This window comes from Chelonia mydas, chromosome 1 (genome assembly GCF_015237465.2).
Source record: "Chelonia mydas isolate rCheMyd1 chromosome 1, rCheMyd1.pri.v2, whole genome shotgun sequence".
Taxonomy (NCBI): Eukaryota; Metazoa; Chordata; order Testudines; family Cheloniidae; genus Chelonia; species Chelonia mydas.
The window spans coordinates 226,220,654-226,237,257 of NC_057849.1; the positions used below are offsets into that span (position 1 = coordinate 226,220,654).

The 16,604-nt window shown below is 40.5% G+C and overlaps 1 protein-coding gene across 1 annotated transcript in view; it reads right to left on the reverse strand.

Annotated features, from left to right (window-relative positions):
* Positions 1-952: 952 nt before the first annotated feature.
* The window catches only part of PARVG (parvin gamma), a 35,962-nt gene continuing 20,310 nt past the window's right edge, over positions 953-16,604 (reverse strand). The window contains exons 11-13 of the mRNA XM_007061747.4: positions 14,919-15,020; positions 6,978-7,050; positions 953-5,385 (exon numbers count right to left, since the gene is read on the reverse strand). Coding sequence (XP_007061809.2) covers positions 5,306-5,385; positions 6,978-7,050; positions 14,919-15,020 — 255 coding nt within the window. The 3' untranslated portion in view covers positions 953-5,305. The remainder of the gene's footprint in view (positions 5,386-6,977; positions 7,051-14,918; positions 15,021-16,604) is intronic.

Here is a 16,604-nt window from a genome sequence, read left to right on the forward strand (position 1 = left end):
TGGCCCACAAGGCCCTGCTGCCATAAGATGGGGGCCTTGTGCAAGTGCACTGAGTGCATATTGGGTAACTGGCCCTGCTGCCAACATTCCTGTCCTCAGAGATTCTCTTCCCAGTAGGGCTCTTCTCTTCTGCTGTCTGCTAGACAGTATATCTGCTTGAGAGACAGTACAATCTAAAGGAATAACGATGGGAGTGAGGCTTAGGAACCTGTCAATACTGCTCAAGTCTTTGCTGGTGGCTCACTGTGTAGCTACTTACAAGTCACTTCTCTACTTCAGTGTACCCATCTTTAAAATGAGGACAATATAACAAGCTGATAACACCCTGCATTCACCCTGAATTGTTTAGCATTCACCCTACTAGCAGCATCTTGGATCACCTGTTGAATATTTAATAGAACTGTTGCCGGCACCCAGTGCCGAGAGGCTGAACAACAGCTTGAGTGGTTCGTTACCTGGTGTGCTACACCCAATAATCACACGGGTGGAGAAGCAAAAAAGTTTATTTGAAGCTTCAAATAGGTACAGGGAGATTTGAATCTCAAATCCTGTACACAGAGCAGGAAGTTACACAGGCTTTTATACATCCTTTTTCCCAGCATACTTATCCAATAGCAAGCTGCCCCAAGTATCCATATAGCCAGCCAATCCAGTTCCCAGCTAGTTCCCTGGTTCTCTGTATCATTTGTTAAACTATACATAAAGCTGCTTTATTCAGCATTGTTCTTCCATATCTGCCCTGTTTGGCCTTGCTTAGTTTCAGGCAGTCTGACTCTGCAGCATATTGTTGCAGGTCCTCAGCATAACTGCTGCGAGTGCCTCCAGGCGGGGGGGCCAAGGACACTTGGGCCTTGTGCGAGGGGGCTTCATCGACACTCGTGGTCTTCCATCCCCTCGAGTTACCTAGTGGCCATGCCCCAGTGTCCCCAACAGAACAGTGCAATATTTTTTCTGTCTTCTAAAATTATTTGATACACTCAGAGCCATTGGCTCCTTAGAAGTACTTGCCAGTCTTCAATCCATCATAATTCAATTTATATGCCTACTTATATGGTGTAATGAAAACAGAATAGATTAGAATTCTAGTAGCACATCCAATTCTCCCCTCAGGGAATACTTAATTTCTAGGATTTAAAAATTACAGGAGAGTTACATTTGTATATTTAATTATATGGCAAGGCAAATTAATGCCCCAATATGGACATGTCATGGTATACTTAAAATGTCATGATAGATTTGCCAGTAAATACAGAACAAACAGGCTTATTTTTCTTTTATTGACTGATAATCATAAGAGAAAAAAGAGAGCAAGTCTGTCACTGGTTGTGCCAGGCACAAATAACATCTTAGAATAATAATAAATAACTCTCTTTTCCCCAGTTCCATGCTGATGGAATATGTGCTTTAGCACGGTCATTCTGTATTTACTAATCAATCTATGACAAATCTATGACTGTGTCCCATACATAAGTAGTGCACTTGTACATATTTCTATTGGAAATTATGGAGTGGGTGGCTGTCTAATGGATTACTAAAATTCTAAAGTATGCTTTACGAATCAGACATAGGCTTTTTATAATCAGACATATGCTTATTCAAGACATCACGCACATTATGAATTGGCTTAAAGTGTGAAAGACACATTAAAATATTCATTTTTCAGTCTCTATTTTAAAGTTACTGATTCAACTACATTAGTTGTCATCCTTTTGAAAACATACATCAAAAATAAAAATAAAAGATTACTCATTACAAAAGGGCTTACGAGAACTTGAGGTGGAAAGGAGAGCATAGTCCATCCACCTATTCAGGAGCTAGATAGGTATCTGGCATAAATCGATCCATTGTCCTCAAAAGAGCTGTATTTATTTACACTAGCTGAGGATCTAACCACAAGATTTTAAATGCTATGAGATGAAATCTAAATATATGCCTTCCCACAGCCCTACCTTCCGTTCCATTACATTATTTATTGGAACTTCCCCTTTACGAAAAGAGCACAAAATGTTCCAAAATCAGGACCATCTCCAATTTTCAAGCATTCTTCATTCATTTCAGAGTAACACATTTGAAGAGCTTTTATGTGATCAGCTGTGGGAATTGCACTCTTGATCTGGTGATGGAGGGGGCATGGTTAATGGACAGACATGTTTTGGAGAAAGGAAAAGGGAAAGTTTGAAGGTGTGCTTTCTGGAGAAAGGGATTGTGAGCCAGCACTTATGGATCATATTCTTGGCTCTGCACTAACTTGCTAACCTTTCTGTGCTTCATTTTCTCCGTCTGTAAAATAGGGATGTTAAAAGTAGGAAAGGGTCTGTAAAAAGTAGGAAAGGGTTATTTGTGTGATATGGACTACTGCCTAGCTAGGAATTGGACTGAGATCACCAACTCATTTAACATAGACAACAAGGAGTCCGGTGGCACCTTAAAGACAAACAGATTTATTTAAGCATAAGCTTTCGTGGGTAGAAAACCCACTTCTTCAGATGCATGGAGTGAAAATTACAGATGTAGGCATTATTATACTGACACATGAAGAGAAGGGAGTTACCTCACAAGTGGAGAACCAGTGTTGACAGGGCCAGTTCAATCAGGGTGGATGTAGTCCACTCCCAATAATTGATCATGAGGTGTCAATTCCAAGAGAGGGAAAGTTGCTTTTGTAGTGAGCCAGCCACTCCCAGTCCCCATTCAAGCCAAAATTAATGGTGTTAAATTTGCAACTGAATTTTAGTTCTGCAGTTTCTCTTTGAAGTCTGTTTCTGAAGTTTTTTTGTTCAAGTATGGCTACTTTTAAATCTGTTATTGAGTGACCGGGGAGATTGAAGTGTTCTCCTACTAGCTTCTGTATGTTACCATTCATGAGGTCTGATTTGTGTCCATTTATTCTTTTACGTAGAAACCGTCTGGTTTGGCCAATGTACATGGCAGAGGGGCATTGCTGGCACATGATGGCATATATCACATTGGTAGATGTGCAGGTGAACGAGCCTCTGATAGTGTGGCTGATGTGATTAGGCCCTGTGATGGTGTCCCCTGAATAGATATGTGGACACAGTTGGCAACGGGCTTTGTTGCAAGGGTAGGTTCCTGGGTTAGTGGTTCTGTTGTGTGGTTGCTGGTGAGTATTTGCTTCAGGTTGGGGGGCTGTCTGTAAGCGAGGACTGGCCTGCCTCCCAAGTTCTATGAGAGTGAGGGATTGTTTTCCAGGATAGGTTGTAGATCGTTGATGATGTGCTGGAGAGGTTTTAGCTGGGGGCTGTATGTGATGGCCAGTGGTGTTCTGTTATTTTTCTTGTTGGGCCTGTCCTGCAGTAGGTGACTTCTGGGTACCTGTCTCACTCGGTCAATCTGTTTCCTCACTTCCCCAGGTGGGTATTGTAGTTTTAAGAATGCTTGATAAAGATCTTGTAGGTGTTTGTCTCTGTCTGAGGGATTGGAGCAAATTCTGTTGTATCTTAGGGCTTGGCTGTAGACAACCAAGCTGGAGGCATGTAGGCAAGTATAGTGGTCAGTAGGTTTCCGGTATTGGGTGGTGTTTATGTGACCATAGGCCACTAAAAATACATCATCTAGTAATGACTTCCAGTCACTAGCAACATGGGCTGGATTCTAACCAATTACCTAATGGCAAAAGGCTGTGCCTATACCATAGTACCAGTCCCCAGAGTCATTAAATCCCTCTGTGATGGACATTCTATTTCTGTATCCTCAGTAATCTAGCTGTGTTCTAATCTTCATGTAATGTTCCGGTAAACGTATCAGTGAATAAAGAACACAAACTTTTAAGATCTTCCCCTTCATTAGATGTTTGGAGCCCATCAGGAGAACAAAACAAGATATCTACAGAGATTCATACATGAGATAACCCTAAGAATGTACGTCAGATATGAATCTTTTGGAATAGCTGATTTAATTAACTTTTGCTATTGAAGCAGGGTGCTCTTTTTTGATAACTTGTTGGCGCCAGACATTGGATTTTCCTTTGTAAAATGTATCTTGATAATTAGCATCAATGCAAATGGGATTATGATGTTCATAGCGGTTTGCGGAACTCTCTCCTTTAGTAGCTTTGCATAATTATAATTTTTCAAAGCCAAATATACATGAAATGCAAATTTAAAATAACTTTAAGGTCAAATGAAGCTGAAGAAAGCCTCAAAGGGCCTAGGACTTAAACACCAGGGTGGCAGTTAAAGGAGAGGAATGTGGCTTTTGCAGCCACAACTACATTAGGGTGGGGATTGCGGGGGTGCATACCTTAGTGGCAGCTGCTGGAGGTATTGTACAGAATAGGTATCCCGTATAGTCCCAATACAGGTTGTGTGCCCCACAAGAGCAAACTCAGAAGTGGCAGCTACAAAAAGGTTTCAGTATAAACTCCCGTCAGTGCTGGACTCTGAGTGTTACTGGGATAGAATGAGCCACACCCCACCCACCCTCCCATGCACCCTTGTAAGGGGGAAGGTGGAGTCATGTTAGCCTCTCCCCTTGCACTTAGATAGTGCAGAGACTAGTATTCAGGCTGGCCATAAGTAGGTGCACAAGAGTTGCAGGGAGAAGAGGGCTGGAGCAGGCCACAATGTTGTGTTAGATTAAAGGGCAAATAAGGGGGCTCTTTCATGGTTTTTTAGGAGGTATGGAGGACCGGGGAAATCCACAATACTGTACAGTGGATGGCCTGCATAGTCTCTCCAGTGTAAACGTATTTTAAGAGGCAAGCAGGTTTTTTCAAACATTTCATGCCTTGTCAAGTTTCATACCGCTAGCCATTTTTTAAAATTATTAATCTCATCATCCTGCCTGAAAATGTAGTACAGGAGTTATTAGACTATGGACTTCAAGCCCCCTTGGAATCTATCCATGGACTTCAACTCCATCATGGTGCTGCAGCAACCTCAGTGCAAGTACAGGTGCGAAGTTCTAAAAATGACTTCCAGCTCCCTCACTGATAAAAGGGTGAGGTGTTGCAGCCAGGGGCTGGGGTAGCACATTGACAAGTCTTCACAGCATTTTGGGGCCTTAGACGAAGCAAGGGGTGGATTCTGTTTCTGTGGCAAAATTCACAGCCAAGGAACAGCAGAAAACACTGGCCCCTGAATACGCACGTGCACACACATTTATATTATAGATAGCACAAGTTATATAACTGCAACTTTGCAAGCATACACACTTTTCAAAGCATATTAATGCAACAAGTGTCATACAGGGTGTGCGCATGTGCAAAGTGGCAAACACATAGCTAGGGACTGAAAATTAAACCCAGCATATACTAGCAAGAAAATCTAGCTCTTGGTTTCACTCTTCATGTTTCTTTGGTCTTGTATTTGGAATACAAGCAGTACAAAACATGCAATGTAGTCTTCATATCTCTGTTCACAATATCTGTGGATACACAAGAAAGAAACAAGACTTCAAATGTCAAAGCACTGAAGGTAATCTTTCACTTTCCCCAAATTACAATCTAACTAAATCAAGAACCAAAACAGGAAATGTAAAGTTATCAGATTTTCTTGATAACTGTATTTTTTGTGAAACTATTATAATGTGAATAGTAGCAGACATTGCCTTAACTCTTCATTTCCTGGCTTTGTAGTGTTTGCACTTTGTTCTGTGGTGTGTACTTCCTGCTTTTTGAAGGTTGCAGTTTTCAGCTGCTAACTTCCATATTCTGAAAGTGCACAAGGTACTGCTAAGCAACCTCAACTCATGTTTGACAAGGGTTTTTGCTAGTTAATACATCAACTTGTATGCAAACTACTACTTCTTCCAAACGATGAGAGACATAGAGGGCTTGCTGCTCCTCTTCAAGTAATGTAAATGTATGGCTTCGTACTGAACATAGACCAGCAGTAGGACCACTAGGCCAGATCTTCAGCTGGTGTAAACAGTGTAGTTCCATTAAACACCAACACTCATCAGCTGAGGATCTGGCCTATGTAGCTGTACATAAATGATACACAGATGCTGGAGTTTATATTTCCCACATTAATCAACAGTAGACATTATTTGAGGCAATCCTCCACATTTAGAGAAATGGATGTCCAATGCTTTTAACCCACTCAAAGAAAAGGTATACCCAGAGGCTTTCACAGATTTGGCTTTCACAGACTGGTTCACTGAACTTCAAGTTCCAAGTATAGGGCATAAAGGCTCCAATTTTTCTCTGCATGCTCACAAAATCACTCACATTGACATTAATGACAGCTACCCATGAGTAAAGCTGGTTGGAAAAAAACATCCAAAACGTTAACGAAAAAAATTAAACAAATTTTCATAATTCCCACACCTTCCATTTTTTGATTGTCTCTACCCAATGACGTAGGTACAGATAGATGACCATTCCATGTGCTCATATGTACACGTACCCCAATCTTGTTCATGAGTGGACTACCCAACTGGGAAAAGATGCCATTTTTAACACTTGAATCGCTTTCTGGGGAACATGGTAAAATGCCCATCACTTAACATCTTTAAATAAAGACTTGAGGTCTCTCTAAAATATATGCTGTAGTTCAGCAACACATTATTGGGCTTGATTGAGGAATGATTGGGTGAAATTGAATGGTCTATGTTATTTAGGAGCTTGGACTAGATGATCATAATGGTCACTTCTGTCTCTAAAAATCTACTAATCCATTCACATCCTGATTTTGGCAACGAGGTCCCACGGACAACACACTTACTCCTAATTGGTAATTTCAGCAACTACGGATGTATCTTACATAATTTCATTCTTGCTTAAAATGGTGTTAACTTACCAAACAGTGGGTATTGTAACAATAGAACTTCTTTTTTTTTTAGTGTAGACTACATTGTTAAAATATGGGATATATACAGGAGATGTGAAGCAAAGGAAATGTTATGAAATATGTGGTTGTCATGTTGGAGAAGATTCTCTAGCTGAGTATCTTAGCTTTTCATGAACCAGAGCAAGAATCATTCTCTTCCAGAACAATTATTATGTTATGACTCACCTTCAGCATTGACAGGAAAATCTAGAAGACCTCCATCTGTCAGCAAAGCCACTGCAAGGTTAACATTGTGAAGCTGTTGATCAGACGAGATCAATGAAACAAAGTGAACTCAGGCCAAATATAGATAGTGCATGCTTTATTTCTTTGGTAGTTGAAATTGGAGTTAGCATTGCTGTACCAACATTTTTTTCATACTCTCTTTAGTTCTGGTGAAAAGCTTATAATCACTTCTATCAGTTACCAAATCAGAAAAATAGAAACCAAATTTCCTTTAAAAATTACATGAGAAGGGATGCAGAAAGATCCATTCATTTAAAAGTTTTCTGAAAATCTTGCATTAATGAAAGCCCCAAAAATTAAAAGTTTGATAAAAACACAGGGAAATGTTTAACATAAATTAAATTTGCAGAAAGTATTCTATTTTTCATTTAAAATCCTAAAGGTTTGAAATTTTCTGAGCAGCTGTAAATGCAAACATTAGGATAATGTTTTAACATACAAAGGTCTACTGATGATATCATCATGGATATCACACTTGAGATATTAAGGACACTTCTAGGAATCAAGTATTTTTCAATTCTTTTGTACTTCCTTTCTTGGCTGACTGCTTCTTCCCATCAGGAAAAAAACATTGCAGATGCATGAATTCATTCATAAGTGACTTTACAAAAGGACAACAAAGCTCTTGATTTTTATTTATTTACAGTTACATTCCAGATCCCATTCGCCTCTTGATTTTAACAATCTAAAGACAGGTTGTCTATTTAGGTTCTGTCACAAGACTATTCCTTTAATGAAGTAAGAACAAAAACAAAAATTTAAATTGCTTCCTTAACCATTCTACTGCTCCTGATCAGCTTATCCTCCAGGAGGTACTGTGTACAGTGCTGGCATGCTGTGCTTTTTAACCTCCCCATGTTTCGCACTTATGTCCAACCATGCATAAGCTGAGCAAGAGCTTATTGCTCTTTTATTTGGAACTAAAGTGATACCTTTATGTTCCACCTGGTTTTGTGATTTACAGATAACAATGACAGAGTTTGAAACTAGGTTTAGATTCTTCTTCAAATCCATGGCAGACAAGGAAAACAAGAGGATTATACAGAGCTACAAACTTCACCTGGGGATGAATAAATAAAATGATTGTTTAATGAAGTCACCGAGTGAGGAGGATCAGATGTTCCCCTCAGCAAGTTTATGAGACTTCCACATAAAAGTAGAATGCTGATCTTTTATATAAATCTTAAGACACAGTACTGATACTTACTACTGATAGGCAAAATGGTTTGGATAAAGGGAGCACATTCATCTTTCTGCACTTCCAGGTGGAACCAGAAGCACTGGAATGCTGTTCAGCATTTCCAGCCTGATAGGAAGTTGGAAATATGAGAAGTCTTGGATAAAAGTCTACTCTAGTGGTTATAGACTCTTCTGCCCCATGCCACTAGCTTGTCTTCCTCTCCATCTCTGACATGTCCTCTTTCCAGCCTGAACACAGAAGGGAGTTCATGTGCATGAAGTGCAAGCTGGTGGCTGTGCTGGAAGAAAAAATTCTTGGATTGGAGGAGAGATACTACTGAGAATCAGAGAAGGTGAAGAGGAAATACTGTTAACCCAGGTTCAAGGAAGAAGGGAGCTGGCCACCAAGGAATCAGAGAGAGGAAATCAGAGAAGAAGCCTGGCAGTTCATAACCACCAGCGGCATACGGTCACGGTCAAGCTTGCTTGCAAAAAGTTCTCCAACTGTCCAAGGAAGACAGATAATTCTTGTTGGAGATTCATACTCAGAAGAATCAAAAGAAATTCTGCAAGGCACAGGCACACAATAGGAGAGTGTGCTGATTTCCTAAAGCCAAGAAATGAGACACCACTCTAAGACTGGATAGGCTTCTGAAGTCGACAGGCATCACCATTGGTGATGATGCCTATTGGAACTAATGACACTGTATTGTGGGATATTTTGCAGATAGTAGATGACTTCAGGGAACTTGGAAGTATTCTGAAGAAGAATGTCCAAGTGATCTCTGAAATCCTTCCTGTCCCACGAGTGAAAGAAGACAAAAGGCAGAAGATTCTGGAAGTGAATTGTTGACTAGGTACGTGATATAGTGTTTTGGGTTTATGGAACATTGATCCACTTCCTATGGGGAGAGGGGATTATATAGTCTGCATGGCCTCCATCTCAGTAGTAGGGGAACCAATCACTTCGGGAACAGGCTGGCTAGAATAGTCAGGAGAAAGCTAAACTAATAAGGTAAAAAGAGGGATGATATGAGCACTCAGCACAAAATTGAGATGTTGAAAACAAAATTAATCAAGGAACCAAAGGACACAAAGAGAAGAAATTACTGAATTGCCTATACACTATGTTTGGAACCTGAGTAATAAACAAGAGGAACTGAAACTGCTCATTTATGAGCATAAATTTGGTCTAGTTAGCATTACTGAAACATGGTGAGATGATTCTCACATTTGGAATGTTAAAATCAATGGTTATAACCTATTCAGGAAGGATCAAGTAGGGAAAAGGGGAGGGAGAGCAGCACTCTTTGTCAACAGTGGAATTACCTGTTTCCAAATCACCAATAACTTAGAAGAAAATGATCTTCAATGCTTACGGATCAATGTCCTAACAGATAAAACACACAGATGGAGTACCAGATGGTGTCTGCTATAGACCACCAAATCAGCGTTAGGAACAGGATAACCACCTCCTTTGCACTTATCTATAATGTGAAGGAAAATAAGCTGCATGATCATGAGGGACTTCAATCTGCATGACATATGCTGGAGATCTCATGCTGCCAGTACCAAAACATCCCTGGAATTTCTAAACATTATAGATGACAATGTCCTAACAAAAAAGCCTACATAGGAGAATTCTTTATTAGACTTTCTCCTAACAGATGAAGAGGAACTGATCACAGAACTAAAAATTAATGGTAGCTTAGGTACAAGTGATCATGATTTGCAAGCAGAATAAAGTCCAGACCATTAATATGTACACCTGGTTCTTTAATGGGGCCAATTTCACAAAGCTGAAAACAATTATGACCCAAATCAGCTAGAAGGAAGAATTTAATCAGAAAAATGTGAATGATAATTGGGAATCACTTAAGAAAATCTTACTAGATGCCCCAAAAGCCACAATCAAGGAACAAGCCTGTGCTGGTTAAAAAATGACCTGGTTTAGAGGAGAAGTGTAGGCAGCTATAAAAAGTAAGTAAGAGTGAGTGTGAGTGTAAAAACAAATGGCATAATGGGGAAGGTGATAGTAATGAATACAAATCAGAAGTTGGGAATTGTAGAAAAATGATAAGAAGCAAAGGGACAGAGGAAAATCTATGGCCAGCAGAGTTAAGGACAATAAGAAGGAATTTTAAAAATATATTAGAAACAAAAGAATTCTAACAATAGTATTGGGCCATTGCTAGATGGAACTGGTAGAATTATCAATAACAATGCAGAAAAGGCAGACGTGGTCAATAAATAATTCTAGTCTTTATGGGGGGGGGAACAGATGATATAGTCTCTTCATATGGTGAAGATAACGCTCTTTCCATTCCACTAGTTTCTCTGGAGGATGTTAAACAGAAGCTACTAACGTTAGACGTTTTATATTAGGAGATCCAAATAACTTCCTTCCAAGGATTTTAAAAGAACTGGCTGAGTAGTTTGCTGGACCATTAATGTTGATTTTCAATAAGTCTTGGAGCACTGGGGAAGTTTTCAGAAAACTGGAAGAAAGCTAATGTTGTGCCAAATTTTAAAAAGGATAAACAGAATGACCCTTGCAATTATAGGCCTGACATCAATCTCAGTCAGTATAATGAAACCGCTGATATAGGACTCAATTAATAAAGAATTAAAGGAGGGTAAAGTAAGTAATGCAAATCAACATGGGTTTATGGAAAATAGATTAAATCAAACTAACTTGATATCTTTTTTAGCTGAGTTTACAAGTTGGGTTGTTAAAGGTAATAGTGTTGACATAGTATACTTTGACTTGGTACTGCGTGACATAGTGATTAAAAAACTAGAATGATATAAAATTAACATGGCACACATTAAATGGTTTAAAAACTGGCTAACCAAATAGGTCTCAAAATGTAACTGTAAATGAGGAATCATCATTGATGGATGTGTTTCCAGTGGGCCCCACATGGATTGGTTCTTAGCCCTACACTATTTAACATTTTTATCAATAACCTGGAAGAAACCACAAAAACATCATTGATGAAGTTTGCAGATGACACAAAGATTGGGGGAGTGGTAAATATTGAAGAGGACGGGTCACTGATTCAGAGAAAACTGGATCGCTTGGTAAACTGATCACAAGGAAACAATATATGTTTAATACTGCTAAATGTAAATGTATACATCTAGGAGGAAAGAATATAGGCCATGCTTATATGATGTGGGACTCTATCCTGGGAAGCAGTGGCTCTGAAAGATTTGAGGTCATAGCTGATAATCAGCTGAATATGAGCTCTCAGTGTGACACTGTGTCCAAAAGCGCTAATGTGATCCTTGGATGCATAACCAGAGGAATCTCAAGTAGAGCAGAGAGGTTGTTTTACCTCTGTATTTGGCACTAGTGTGACCACTGCTGGAATACTGTGTCCAATTCTGGTGCACACAATTTAAGAAGGATGTTAATAAATTGGAGAGGGTTGAATGACTAAAGGATTAGAAAATCTGTCTCATAGTGATAGACTCAAAGAACTCAGTGTATTTAGCTCAACAAAGAGAAGGTTAAGGGAGACGTGATTACAGTCTATAGGTACCTACATGAGGAACAAATATTTAATAATGGACTCCTAAATCTAGCAGAGAAAGGTATAACCCAATTCAATGGCTGGAAGTTGAAGCTAGACAAATTCAGACTGAAAATAAGACATAAATGTTTAACAGTGAGGGTAATTAACCATTAGAACAATTTACCAAAGGTCATGGTGGATTCTCGATCACTGACAATCTTTAAATCAAGATTGTATATTTTTCTAAAACAGTGGTTTTCAACCTTTTTTATTTCCAGAGCCATAAAAAATTTTGAATGGAGGTGCAGACCCCTTTGGAAATCTTAGACGTAGTCTGCAGAATCCCAGGGGTACGTGGACCACAGATTGAAAAGCATTGTTCTAAAAGATATACTCTGGGAATTATTTGGGGGAAGTTCTATGGCTGTGTTATACAGGAGGTCAGACTAGATGATCACTGTGGTCTCTTCTGGCCGTGGAATCTATGAACCGCCCCCCATCCCAATTCCTGCTCCCCTCTCCCCTCCTCCTCTGGTCCCTAAATCCCTCCCCTTCCTCATCCCTCTGCATTCCCACTAGAGTGACCAGACATCCCAATATTGGGGATCTTGGCTTATATACACAGCCATACCCCCCAACCCCTGAAAAAAAAAAGTGTTACAATTTTTCACATTTACTATCTGGTCACCCTCATTCCCACTGTGGCTTCTTCCTCCTTTTCCTCCACGCTACCTAGTCCCAGCAACTGGGAACACTGAGAGAACAAGAGACAGTCTCCCTGCTCTCAGTTCCAGTGCCCAAGTCCACAATGGCCCCAGCCCACAATGGCCCACAACTACTGAAGAAGCAACTGAAGGGAAAGTCTTGTGCAGCCTTGCAGCTCAGGGCTTGGAGCATGCTTGGTTGCTCTGAGGGGATGGTACATGTGCTGTCCTGTCACACACAGGAGCAATGAGAGGATGGAGCGTGCTCAGTGAAGACAGAATCTTCAGGGAATTTAGCTGCCAAACTCAAACAACACTCTATACTGACCATGTGCCAACTGAGAGGCTTATAAATTGACCAGATTTGGGCAGTTTTTCACAGGGATGGCAAAAATCCTCACAAAAACCACCTCCTGCTTCAAAGAATGGAGGAGCTAGAACTTCTCAGCAAATGGGTTGTGAAAATGTTTTTAGCATGGGCAAAACAACAAAGTTCCCCCTAACCTCGTTCTCAGAAATAGGTGAACTGTTTTAGTTGGAAAAAAAAATTCAGCCTGAGGTAGGTACCTTGCCTGGAAAAGTGTAGCCCAAATAGTTGAAGTTTGGCAAAGTTATGATCAACTGAGAACAAGGTCCTATAATGGGATTTATGGGAAGTATCAAGGCAACCTTAACTATAGGTGAGCCTTCCAGTTCCACCTATAATAAAGGAAAGGGGGGAAGGGATAGTGCCATCCTCTGACATCAAAGGGAGGGTGGTGAAGCAAGAGATCAGAGAGTGCACCACCCACTGATGCCACAGGATGAGCAGGAGGATAACTCCAACCACTGATGCCCTGCTGAGGAGATCTCTAAGAGGTAAAGGATAGTTCCATCCTATGTTGAGCAGGGTTCTGCCGACACCACATTTGGTTTCTTTTCAGTTTACATACATTCTAGATATATCCTAATATCAATTTTCCTTTATTTTTCAGTGTTTTCCCCCCTCACTAGAATTCACTCCAATTTCCTCTGCCCAAGATACACAGACTGTATTTACTGGCTTTGAACTATCAGCTTTCAACTTGAGTAAAAGACGATACACAATAATGATCCTGAAGGTATGGCTGGTTGTCACCACCTTTTATAACAGGAATGTCATGTTTTAAATCTCAGAGGAGTTCTGCAGTGAAGGTTACAGCGTCATGTTCTACTGTACCAATTAATGTCTAAAATGTGGGGGAGTTAGAGTACACAAGGGATTTGGGGGAAGTGTTTTAAATTGAAATAAAGTCTCTGAACTACAGTCGTTAGATTTTTATATCACTCAGGGTATAAGACAGGGAAAAAAATTAGTAAACAATGCTTTGACCAAAAGTAGTACCTAGGATTAACTTTGCTAAAATGAAAATTCTTGACATATTCAGTATCACAGCAGAGTGCTTCACACTCTCAGTGGATTCCTCTCTGAAGGCAGTGTCCAATGGGTAGAGGCTAGGACCGGGAGTCAGTAGTTCTGGATTCTAATACCAACTCTGCCACTGTCTTACTCTGCAATTTACCTCCAAAAAATGGAGATATCTACATTCCTCACAAGAAAGATGTTTAGGCATCATTAACTAACAGGGCTGGTCAAAAGAATGGGGATTCTTTTCTACAAAACTTTTTGAACAAACCAAAAACATGTTTGTTTTGTTCAAACTTCTTCATGGGTTTTACGGATTTTTTTTCTTCTAAAGTGATTTGAAATTAAAATGTTTTGTTTCCAATTTAATGGAATCAGAGCAAAAGAAATAGTGGAGAAAGAAAAGGGAGAGGGTGATTGAAGATGGAAAACTTTCATTTTGATTCAATTCAAATTTATTTTTTCCCCAAATCTAATTATCAGAGTTTTAAAAGAGGGTCAGTATTTGACAGGCTGTATGTACTAGGGCTCTCAGTTTTGCTAACAGAGGGTCAGGTGAATTGATGTTAGCAACAGCAGGAAACTTTTAGAAAAGTTACCTTGCCTACGTGGGGCCTTAGCAGTGGTTCCATCAAGTTATGGTTGAGGTACATTTGTGGGACAATGTGAGGGAATCTCTGTGGCCCCTACACTTGCTGTGTCACTCGTGTGGCTAAATGGAAGAAGCTGTTGGTCTAATATTGCATTCGCATTCCAACCCATACAACACAGAGATGTTTATTTAAAGCACTATGAATTCAGTGCATTTGTCTGGTTAACAAATGCAAATAATGATCACTGTCATTTTGTAGGATCATGGTAGATTTCAGTACAGCCTTGGGGACAGGGACTTGGTTTTTTAAAAAATTAATTATAACATGCTTAGAGCACTCTTGTGTGTTGTCTAAAGCTGCTATCCTGCAAACTCTTGATCATATGATTAACTTTACACATTGTCAGTAGTCTCTGTGATTTCAGTGGGGCTAATCATGTGCATAAAGTACATGTAAGGTGTTTGCAGGATCCGGGCTTAAGTAAATAAATAATAACCTACCATTTCCGTAGCACAGTCTGGGTTCAGGAAGAACTCCCTTAAATTCAGGAAATACCCCCCAAGTTGTCCAATTAACAAAAGCAAGATAACTCCATCTGCAAACTATAAGAAGAATCACCTGAGTATTATTTATTAAATTGGCTTTTACCAAAGCCAGGGAAAAAAAGATTCAAAGAGTTTTACTCAGAGAGATAAATGTTCTTCTATGGAAAGAAGAATTGAGAATATACAGTATAAATTATACAAACTGGTGACTTATTTCTTTGACCCCAATTTATACACACAATGTCATTTCTATCTATATAAGGCTCATAAATTCCTATTACTGTAGCAGGAATGTAACACTGTGTGGAGGATAGCAATACAAATGTCCCATATTTGAAATGTCCCATGTTTGAACAGATTTCAAACAAAAATAAATACGCATCACTACATAAAAGGAAATTTCAGCTAGGATTCCTGATAGCAATCCCTTCAAAAGCTCCATTCTTGGTAATTAACACTGCAGTCTCCAGCCATACAATGCAAGCCAGTGAAATTATTATTGCGTCAAAGGTTTTAATGGTTGCAGTGAAGTGTCAGTTGTAGGCTAGATTTCCCCCACCCTTTCATGTGCATGCTAAGAAGGAAAAAAGCACAAGGAACTTCCGCATCCCAATCTGCTTCCACTTGTTCACCCTACTCAGAGGCATGGGAGAATCACAATTCCTGTACTCTCGCGAGCACAAGAACGGTTTCCCTCCCACTTATGTGCCCCAAGAGGTGCCAGTTGCACCAACGGGAGGTGGGAGGAGACAGAGTTATAGCGCCTCACCTCCTCACTGGAGTGAGCAGGCTGCACCCATCCTCACAGATGGTGCAGTGTGAACTCTCCCCTGTGCTCTGTGAGGGATGTGTCTGATGAGTGCAAACCCTGTTGGAACTCCTCCAGAGGTGGTGGCTCCATGTTGTTCCCAGAGCAGGGCTGTGCCTCTGGAACAATCATGCCCTATAAATAAGGCTATGATTTTGTCACAGAGGTTGCAGAACTCACAGGATCTGTGACTTCCGAAGACCTCCATGACTTCAGCCCTGGCGGCTGGGAGCTGCAGGGTCTTGCTGCCTTCCACAGCAGCAGGAAGCGGTGAGGCCCCCAAACTGCCAGTCACCGTGGGCATGGGGGGTACCCCACAGCTCCCGGCCACCGTGGGCAGGGGGATCCCCGCAGCTCCCTGCCAACCGTGGCGGGGCAGGGGGACCCTCACAGCTCCACACAGCGCCGCTGAGGCTCTGAGCCCCCACAGGTGGTGGGGTCCCCGGAACTCCCAGCCACCCCGCAGTTGCCCAGGTCCTTCCCATTTTATCATGGATATTTTTAGTGAAAGTCACAGACAGGTCACAGCTTCCGTGAACTTTTCTTTATTGCTCGTGACCTGTCCGTGACTTTTACTAAAAATTCCCATGACAAAAATCTTAGCCTTACCTATAAATTATGACCTAGATTTTCACTAGTGTCCAGTGATTTTGGGTGCCCACCTTCAGGCACTTTAAAGGGGGCTGATTTTCAGAGGGCTGGAGGTCAGCACTTTGTGAAAACCAGGCCTCTCGACCATGTCTTAAGTTAGGCACTCAAAAAATCACTAGTCACTATTGACAATTTAGGCCTAATTTTCAAAAATGCTGAGCACCCACATTTCCAGCTTAAGT